Source organism: Pinus tabuliformis, chromosome X, assembly GCF_031772625.1.
Source record: "Pinus tabuliformis cultivar Carrire ecotype Pingquan chromosome X, CPIR1, whole genome shotgun sequence".
In the NCBI taxonomy this organism is placed as follows: domain Eukaryota; kingdom Viridiplantae; phylum Streptophyta; class Pinopsida; order Pinales; family Pinaceae; genus Pinus; species Pinus tabuliformis.
The window spans coordinates 1,612,667,544-1,612,678,623 of record NC_142308.1 but is presented as its reverse complement, the minus strand read 5'-3'; the positions used below and the strand labels follow the sequence as shown (position 1 = coordinate 1,612,678,623).

The following is an 11,080-nucleotide window of genomic DNA, read 5'->3' as shown; positions in this document are numbered from 1 at the left end:
CACTAGGTTGAATTTTGTCTTTTCATTCTTGCCCCCTTGCCAGAGAAAAAATCTAAGGATGCTATCCATTTTTCGGTGGAATGAAGCTGGAGCTTGGGCAAGAGAAAACTGGTATAAAGGAAGGGAGAAAAGCCCTGATTTTAGAAGAACTTGTCGCCTAGCTGGATTGAGCCACAGAGTTCCCCATCTCTGAAGTTTCCTTTTCATTTTGTCCAGCGTTAAGTCCCAGACTCCAGTCTTTACTTTCCCTATGGTTACCGGCATTCCCAAATAACTGAAACAGTCCCAATCTAACTTGCAGGGGGACACCAAAAATATTGGAATTATTATGTATTATTTGGGATGAAGCATTCCATCCATAAATACAGCTCTTAAGGTAATTTATTTTACCTCCTGAATATCTCATGAACTTGTCAAGCAGGGACTTGAATCTTCTTGCAATAATGGTGGTTGCCCCCCCAGCAGAAGGGTGTCATCTGCAAATTGAGAATGATTTATATTTTTAATGCCATCTTCAAACTTGATGCCCGTAATGAGGCCTGACTGCCTCTTTTGATCGAGGGCACAGCTAAATGATTCTGCGATCAGGATGAAGAGATAAGGGGATAAGGGGCAACCTTGCCTTAGTCCTCTTGAGGATTGGAAGGAAGGTCCAGGTCTTTCGTTGATGAGGGGGGCGATCCAAGGCCCAGAAATGCAGCATCTTATGACATTAATAAGAAGAGGTGAGAAGCCCATCCTTTGGAGAACTGCAAATAAAAAAGAATGCCTTACCCTGTCAAAGGCATTGGCCAGATCTAGTTTTAGAATGAAGCCTTTCTCATTCCTTGCATGACTTGAGTGTATGGCCTCTTGGACTAAAAGAATAGAATCTGAAATTTGTCTGTTTGCCATAAAGCCTCCTTGGTTGTCTGTGATCAGCATCGCTAGAAGAGGTTTGATTCGAGAGGCTATGATTTTAGTGAAGATTTTGTATGATGAGTTGCATAAGGATATGGGCCTGAAGCAAGAAAAATTGGATGGCCGGTTCTCCTTCGGAATGAGAGCCAAATGGGTAGAGTTTGTATATCCGCCTATTTTGCCTTTTTTTTGGATCCACTTGATGTATTTTATGAGGTCTTTCTTTATCAGCTCCCAGTAATCCCTGTAAAAGCTAATTGGGAACCCATCCGGACCAGGTGCCTTGTTGGGATGGAGGTTCCAGATTGCTTCAACAATTTCTTCCTCTTTTATTTCTGCTGTCAAATTTTTGTTTAGATCATCTGTGACTTTAGAATGCAAATGTTGTAACAGGTCATCATAAGATTCTTCCTCCTGCACTTCAGTTAAGAGGTCCTTGAAATGCTCTGTAGCTGCTTCTTTAATATCTGCTTGTTCCACATGGTGTGTCCCTGCGCTGTCCGAGATGGCAGTTATGGTGTTTCTGACTTGTCTTGCGGTGGCTTGCTTATGGAAGAATGACGTGTTCTTATCCCCACTTTCCAGCCATATTTGTCTTGATTTGGTGCGCCACTTTTCCTCCTCCTGCCTTTTAATTTTGCTCAGTTTATTGTACAACTCTTCTTCTTGAAATTTTTTACTGTGGCAGTAATCCTTTTGCTCGATTGTGCACTGGAGTTCAGCGATTTGAAGCTTTAACTCATGCTTTTCCTGTTCTGGCTCCTTGTAGTGCGATTTGGCCCATTGTCTAAGCGCTCTTTGCACATTCTTCAGTTTGCTCTCCCATATGTAGCCTGGGGAGCCTTCAATATGCTGCCTCCAGGTGAGCTGAATGATATTTCGGGCAGCTTGTTGATCGCTCCAAATCTGATTATATTTAAAAGGCAGCGGACCAAGGGCGCAGTGGGTATTCAAGGCGAGGGTAATTGGATAGTGGTCTGAGGCAGCAAAAGGCAAAATGGTGGAATTAACAGATGAAAAGGTTGACAGGAGTGAAATATTCACCAAGAATCGATCCAGCCTCTCCATGATATTGTGGCTGCCCAGCCTTCGATTGCTCCATGTGAACTTGCGATTTTTTGGAGCTATGTCTATCAGATCACCAATGTGCATTACATTTTCCATTTGATTCCTGAATGGGTCTGGCAGAAAGTTCCCCCCTCGCTTTTCATTTGCATGCAGGATTAAGTTGAAGTCACCGCCTACTATGGTGTTGTTGTTGTCTCCTTCCATGATGTGATTACTAAGAGTTTCCCAACATTTTCCTTTATCCCTATAGTGATTGGGGACATATACATTGAAGATGACAATCTGTTGATTGCTGATATTATTTCTTAGGACTGTTTTTATCCAATGATGATCGATTATCTCAGCTTCACTTTGCTAGTCATTTTGATTCCAGATGGTGGTAATTCCTCCAGAAGCTCCTCTTGCTTCGCATATGCTTCCTTTGTAATTTTTATACTTTCCAATGATTTTGCTGATTTCTGATTCTCTTTGCTTTGTTTCCTGAAGTAATATGATGGATGGTTTCTCCGGCACTATAAGGTCTGTTAGAGCATTGATTTTAGCGGGGTGCCCAAGTCCCCTGTTGTTCCAAGAGAGAATTTTGATCATTTCAAACCTATGTTTCGAGGAGGTGCTCTGCCTCCCTTGTCTTTGCTTGCTGCTTCTTAATCTTTTGTGGCCTGAATGTAAGATTCTATTGGATGTTGTAGACCAAGTGCTATGTCTTTCTGCACATTTTCATCCCTATGCTGCTTTGTAGTCTTTCTCCCCGGCTTCTTTTGTCCATCAAAGGAGGAACCCTGGTCCTTAGAGTTGATACGGGTAATTCTAGGGGGGAGAGGTTCAATTAAGAGTGGAGGAAGGGCACTCATAGAATGAGGGGAGGAGGGTTGGTCAGGAGGGATCGAAGGGGAAGGGTCATCTTCAGGGAGGGAAAGAACATGGAAAGGGTTGGTGGATGGAGGAGAATGAAGGGGGTTTTCAAGTACAGGGGAATGAGATTGATGAGGAGGGGAAGGCGGAGGAGACGAGATTTGGGCAGAGGTTTTAAGAGAAGAGGGACCAGGTTCATTGGGTAAACAGGGACTAGGGGCAGATTTTTTATTTATTTTTAACCACTTCCCATTGCTGATCTTGAGTATTATTATCCACATTAATAATCTTAGTGCAGCGATTGGCAAAATGACCATACTCGTGACATACCTTACATTTGAAGGGGATCTGTTCGTAGTCGAGTTGTTGTATGTGCGACCATTCATCAACTTTGATCTTGATAGCTTCTGGAAGTCCTTTGCCCAGGTCGACCTCGACGCAGATACGGGCGCATGCTTGCATGTTGTCTCTTGGTTCGCTTCTGTTGATATATTTGCCGACTGCATTTCCAATGGCTCGCACAGAGTCATCTCCCCAGCAGTGTAATGGGAGACGTGGGAGACGAACCCAAACAGGAACTGCATTAGGGATGTCAAGCTCTGGATCGAAATCTGGTGTCCACTTGTTTAGGTACAGACCTCTGGAGTCCATAAAATATGGTCCATTGCGAAAAATCAGATCCTTGTCATTCTTTGTCTCGAAGTGAAAGGTAAAGTAGCCCTTCCCGCAGAATCTAATAGCAATTTTTCCTTGGATTTTGTCTGACCAATTTCTTTCCACCCACCTCTGAACAATTTTAGGTGAGGGCCAAAGACCAGTGAATTGCCCTATCAGACCCTTTTCGGCCAGAGCTAGAGCAGCCATTCTAGGCAAAGTAGGATGAAGGGAAACCTCATGAAGTCCTTCTATTTTTTTTACAAATTTTGAAAGGGTTGGGCGATCTCGTTGAGGCGGCAGGGAACTAACAAGGGCTGAGAAAGCCTGCTGCTGTGCAACCTCCTCTGGTGGAGCCTCCGGAGGAGCCATCAGGAAGAATGGGGGCGCAAACCAGAGGACTGGAGGCGGCAGGCGACGCGCGCGCGCTAGGTTTCTCAGGAGTGTGGTTCGTTCAGTTATTTAGATGAAGAGCCAAACTGAATTGTCCACTGGCCCCTTTTATTAATATGATGGTTTATATGTGTTGGGGAGGCATGGGGTGGTGGCCCACCACCTCCCTTTTATATATATATATATATATATATATATATATATATATATATATATATATATATATATATTATTTTATTTTATTTTATTTTCAATAAATAGGCCTGTTTTAAAAACTCTGTTTTTAAGGCGTAGGAGTCATTTTAACGAGGCCAAGATTTTTCCCGGAATCTGGCCGGAGTTGGCCGGATTCCGTTCGCCGGAAAAGTGGAAATTGTGTCCTTGTTAAACCTGCCGAGTCATCAAAAAGTCAACCCAACTTTGACTGCCTATATCTCCTTCATCCAGACTCGGATTGACGAACCGTTCGCACCACCACGATTAGGACAATGAGATCTACACTCTGGTCCTACATTGAGCATAATCCAAACACTTTTATTTTTGAGATTTCATGAGTCCTCTGTCCTGTTGGTGTCTCTGGAGCCACCTCAATCAATCCTCCCCACTGAGGAGCTTTTGGTCCTCCAAAAGCATGAAAAATAATCTGCAACTTCTCTGTACCTTGTCTACATCACAAGCATCCTAAAAGGTCTCGCTTCCATCTCCTTCACCTTTGTTCTTTGGAGCCTTAAGCAATGAGCCGACACCTGCAACTTGTAGTACATTGTTTTTCAAATTACACGATTGACTTTCATGACCAACTAATGACCCAAGCATCCCATACTTGCCACGAGTTTATAACACATACTCGGTGGTCAAGTTTACATCAAGATGGATGCAATACCCCAGCTACGACAACAAGGCCAACCTATCATTGTTGCTTCAACAAGTGATGGAAAACACATCATCGTTCCAACACATGATTTACAAAGATAAGGCCAACACTATTTTTTCTTTCGACAAGTTATGGAAACACGACACCACTTTCACGGTTTAAAATGAAACTCAAAATAAGACCAAACATCATTGTTGCTTAACAAGTCATGGAAAACACATCATCACTTTTACATTTTAAAATGCAACAAATGATTCATGAAAGCACAACCATGAAACGCTAACATATCTAAAAACCATTTCTCACTTATCAAGGTGAACGGTCATCCCCTTGTGGTCATTTTTCTTGTCGAACAATTGTTTCATTTGGTTCATGCATCGACACTTTGTCTTTAAGGTGCTGCTCTAGATGGAGCCTCCAACAATTGGCTCTTTGATGGCCATTTTTGTCGCAATGACTGCAATAGGTCTTCTTCCTCCAGATTTGCTTAACATGTTTCTTTACCTACTGTTGAGAGGGTCTTTCACACCTCATCCTTTTGAGTGCTGCCATTCTTTTGCAACACTTAGAAAATGTATGGTTATGTAATCCACAAAAGGTGCATGTTTTTCGATGCCATGTTTTACGCTCATTATTAACAACATGATTGTAATCGAAATGAGCATTCGAATGTCGAGAGTGGTTATACCTTTCCTCGCTGTCTCTGGTGTAAGTATGGCGAGGAGAGCTTACGTCAGCTCTTTCCCTGCGATGGCCGCTGCCTTGGGATGATGAGGATGTGTTCCCATCATTCTCTTTCCTCGACGATTTCGACGATGCCTCGGATGAATCTGACACCTTCGAGCATTCTCCTTTAGTGTATCTTGAGCCTGCAAATCGATGTTTATGCACAACCTCCAAAGGTTGAGTTATGCCTTGGTTATTAACACCAAGTTCTTCTTAATCCTTATGCCTCTTCCTTGTAAGGAGCCTCATGTTTGTCCCTGTAATTGGGATCTACAAATCTCCAACAGAACTCATACTGTGTGAAGACGAAACCGAAAGGAAATCAAAATATTTTACCTCCTCTATTGATTTAGAAAGAACTGATGAGGGTATCTCATCATTTGTTGTTGGTGTTTTGTTCGTTGCCTCGACGCATTCCCCAACTTCCTTTCTAACATACCCAAGTCCTGCCTGACGGGGTAATTCCTCTACTTTGATGGGGTTGACAATGCCTTGGCCATTAACGCCCAAGCCTTTTCCTTCATACCCCATTCTCTTCAACAATTTGGAGCCAATTCCTGTGGTATGATTTTCAAAAATAGCAAAATCATCATCAGGAAACATACATGAAGTTGGAGAACTACTTTTACCTCACATGGGTCACTCTACAGCTTTTCCAAGGTCTCGTCCTTTACTTGCAACTGTCGTAGCAAACTTTGTTTCTCCTCTTTCTCTTCATGTAGATGCATCTTCAATTCAATGTTCTCCGTTTGAAGATTATGTTTGTTATGCTTCAGTTCTTCCAGAGCCTCTTCTGTGGCTTGCAACTGAAGCTGCAATCGCTCCTTTTCCTCTGTCTCTTTCTGTAGAGTTTCATACATTATCTCTACCCTTTTGGAAATGTTAAGCATGGTTGCGTACATTGCTTTTTCATCCTCTGTTGCTGCACGTTCCATTGTTCACGCTACAATTCACATCAACGCAAAGACTGCTCTGATACCACTTGATCCAGGTCCGGGTGTGACGAAGGACCCTTCCAAGACCTTTTACTTTTGTGATGTGCTAAATTGCATTTTAAAAAGAACATTAATGAATACATCTGCATGTTGTAAAGAAGAGGAACAAGATAATCATCAGCAACATAAAAACATAAGTTGTTGATAACAGAGTTCGTCCAAGAGGGACTACGTCTCCGAGCCCCGGTGTCAAGATGGTGTAGGCCACTGCATTAAGTGTTGTCAATAGTGATGATGTACATAGAGGTGATGTCGTTGTCATACAAGGAAAATGCCCTCACGCAGGAGTGGCTCTAAGAGATGTTCTACTACAGGAACTCTTAGTCAAAAGACTCCTATCAGTATGACACAAACTCATGCATGATGAGCATCCCGCCAACATGGCATAAAAGGGATCTCAATGCAAACATGCATGATGACAACATGAGTATCCCATCAACATACAACAAAGGGATCTCAAAACACAACATGATGAGTCATGACAACAAGTACATCACATAGGCGATTCCGCATCACATCAAGCGGGAATCATAAAAATGAGCAAGAAACAGGATTCCACAGCAAACATCAATCAAGGACCTGTGCAGCACAATGCATAGCAAAATAAGTACATGAACACAGCATATACCTCACAACCAAGGGCCATCTGAAGAAGCGAATGTCAAACTGTTGAAGATGCTCGGACCATCGATCTCACGACATTAATCACATTACTGCTTGCACATGGATGTTGACACCTGCATTCTACTTAGGAAAGTGGCTGAGGAATAGAATGAGAGAATGAGAAATCTGAACGCACCATCAGATTTGTGACATCGAATAGTGCAAAATCGACTGTCCAATTTCTGAATTCTGAGAAAGTGAGAATCTGGGGCTTAAGGAATCTTTTAGATCCCCCTAGATTCCTCAAAGATTCTGCTCCATGTGTATAAGGGAAATATGCAACTCCAAAGGCGAATTTGACTTTTCCATTGCGATCCTTGCGAAAAACCATGAAAAACGACTGTAAACTTGACTATATTCCGACATGGAGAAAAATTACTTCCTCAGGAAAATTTCAAGGATCATGGTTCTGCGCCCTGTTTTTGCAGCAATCATGGTTCCATCCTCATACAGAAGATGGTTGGGAAATGTAGAACTCTGATGGAGAAATTGACAATGCCATTGCGTTCGTGGCGTTAAGAAGTGCTGAAACCATATAAAATTTGTCAAGATCTGACAAACTAAAAATTCGGCCCTCCCGCAAAATGCTGCCTCGAACTGCGTGCACATCCTCCTCATGTCTCGAAATCCGTGACCGCTCCTGGTTCCTCCATCTGTCCCCCCATACCAAAAAATGACGGGTTTATATAAAATTCCTTCGACAGATTTAACAATGAGGCGGTTTAGGTGGAGTGGCAATATTAAGCATTAGTTGAGGAGGGGTCGGGTGGTCAAACCCCACCCCTCTTATTTTAATACATTATTGTTTTTTAACAACCACAATGTATTTTTGCTCAGGGTCGGGTCTGCATTGGGCGGCCTTCCTTATAAATTCTGTATCTCCGTTATCAATGGCGCATTAATATTTGTGGCATATTTGTTGTTGGTATGTATCATGGGAGTTCGGTGGCGTTGTTTTGGAGGTTGTACCATGGGGCGGCCTCGTGGGTGGGGCTGACCCTCCCGCCGTCCGTGGGTTCAACTCCCACTGGCCCCTTTTATTAATACAATGGTTTATATGTGTTGGGGAGGCATGGGGTGGTGGGGGTGGTGGCCTACCACCTCCCTTATATATATATATATATATATAGGTATATATATACCTATATATATATATATATAGAGGTATATATATACCTATATATATACCTCTATATATATAGATATATATATATACATATATAGAGGTATATATATATATAGAGAGGTATATATATATATATATACCTCTATATATGTATATATATATATATATATAGAGGTATATATATATATATATAGATATATATATATACATATATAGAGATATATATACCTATATATATATATATATATATATATATATATATATAGATATATATATATATACATATATATACCTATATATATATATAGGTATATATATCTCTATATATGTATATATATATATATATAGAGGTATATATATATATATATAGATATATATATATACATATATAGAGGTATATATATATATATATATTAAATTTTAAATAAATAGGCCCATTTTAGAAATTCTATTTTTAAGGCGTAGGAGTCTTTTTAACGAGGCCACGATTTTGCCCGGAATCTAGCCGGAGTTGGCCAAATTCCATTCGCCGGAAAAGTGCGAATTGTGTCCTCGTTAACCCTGGCCAGTCATCAAAAAGTCAACCCAACTTTGACTGCCTCTATCTCCTTCATTCGAACTCGGATTGATGAACCGTTCACACCATTGCGATCAAGACAACGAGATCTATGCTCTGGTTCTAGTTTGAGCATAATCCAAACACTTTGATTTTTGAGCTTTCCTGAGTCCTCTTTGTCTTGTGTGTGTCTCTGGAGCCACCTGGATCAATCCTCCCCACTGAGGAGCTTTTGGTCCTCCAAAAGCATGAAAAATAATCTACAACTTCTCTGTACCTTGTCTGCATCACAAGCGTCCTGAAAGGTCTCGCTTCCATCTCCTTCACCTTTGTTCTTTGGAGCCTTAAGTGATGAGCCAACACCTGCAACCTATAGTACATTGTTTTACAAATTACATGCTTGACTTTCATGACCAACTAATGACCCAAGCATCCCATACTTGCCACGAGTTTATAACACATACTCGGTGGTCAAGTTTACATCAAGATGGACGCAATACCCCAGCTACGACAACAAGGCCAACCTATCATTGTTGCTTCAACAAGTGATGGAAAACACATCATCGTTGCAACACATGATTTACAAAGATAAGGCCAACACTATTTTTTCTTTCGACAAGTGATGGAAACACGACATCACTTTCATGATTTAAAATGAAACTCAAAATAAGACCATACATCATTGTTTCCTAACAAGTCATGGAAAACACATCATCACTTTTACATTTTAAAATGCAACAAATCATTCACGAAAGCACGACCATGAAACGCTAACATATCTCAAAACCATTTCTCACTTATCAAGGTAAACAGTCATCCCCTTGTGGTGGTTTTGCTTGTCGAACAATTGTTTCATTTGGTTCATGCATCGACACTTTGTCTTTAAGGTGCTACTCTAGATGAAGCCTCCAACAAGTGGCTCTTTGATGGCCATTTCTGTCGCAATGACTGCAATAGGTCTTCTTCCTCCAGATTTGCTTAACATGTTTCTTTACCTACTGTTGAGAGACTCTTTCACGCCTCATCCTTTTGAGTGCTACCATTCTTTTGCAACACTTAGAAAATGTATGGTTATGTAATCCACAAAAGGTGCATGTTTTTCGATGCCATGTTTTACGCATATTATTAACAACAAGATTGTAATCAAAATGAGCATTCGAATGTCGAGAGTGGTTATACCTTTCCTCACTGTCTCTGGTGTAAGTATGGCGAGGAGAGCTTATGTCAGCTCTTTCCCTGCAATGGCCACTGCCATGGGATGATGGGGATGTGTTCCCATCATTCTCTTTCCTCGACGATTTCGACGATGCCTCGGATGAATCTGACACCTTCGAGCGTTCTCCTTTAGTGTATCTTGAGCCTACAAATCGATGTTCATGCACAACCTCCAAAGGTTGAGTTATGCCTTGGTTATTAACACCAAGTTCTTCTTCCTCCTTATGCCTTGTCCTTGTAAGGAGCCTCATGTTTGTCCTTGTAATTGGGATCTCCAAATCTCCAACAGAACTCATACTGTGTGAAGACGAAACCGAAAGGAAATCAACATCTTTTACCTCCTCTATTGATTTAGAAAGAGTAAATCAACATCATAGCAAACTTTGTTTCTCCTCTTTCTCTTCATGTAGATGCATCTTCAATTCAACATTCTCCGTTTGAAGATTATGTTTGTTATGCTTCAGTTCTTCTAGAGCCTCTTCTGTGGCTTGCAACTGAAGCTGCAATCACTCCTTTTCCTCTGTCTCTTTCTGTAGAGTTTCATACATTATCTCTACCCTTTTGGAAATTTTAAGCATGGTCGCATACATTGCTTTTTCATCCTCTGTTGCTACACGTTCCATTGCTCACGCTGCAATTCACATCAACGCAAAGACCGCTCCGATACCACTTGATCCAGGTCCGGGTGTGACAAAGGACCCTTCCAAGACATTTTACTTTTGTGATGTGTTAAATTCTATTTTTAAAAGAACATTAATGAATACATTTGCATGCTGTAAAGAAGAGGAACAAGACAATCATCAGCAACATAAAAACATAAGTCGCCAATAACGGAGTTCGTCCAAGAGGGACTACGTCTCCAAGCCTCGGTGTCAAGATGGTGTAGGCCGTTGCATTAAATGTTGTCAATGGTAATGATGTACATAGAGGTGATGTCGTTGTCATACAAGGAAAATGCCCTCACGCAGGAGTGGCTTTAAGAGATGTTCTGCTACAGGAACTCTCAGTCAAAAGACTCCTATCAATATGACACAAACTCATGCATGATGAGCATCCCG

At 41.3% G+C, this 11,080-nt stretch overlaps 1 protein-coding gene across 1 annotated transcript; it reads right to left on the bottom strand.

Moving 5' to 3' along the window:
• Positions 1-3,048: 3,048 nt before the first annotated feature.
• Positions 3,049-3,846, bottom strand: LOC149146217 (uncharacterized). The gene has a single exon (XM_089452702.1). It carries the CDS (start codon positions 3,844-3,846, stop codon positions 3,049-3,051), a length of 798 nt encoding a protein of 265 aa, XP_089308828.1.
• Positions 3,847-11,080: the final 7,234 nt, after the last annotated feature.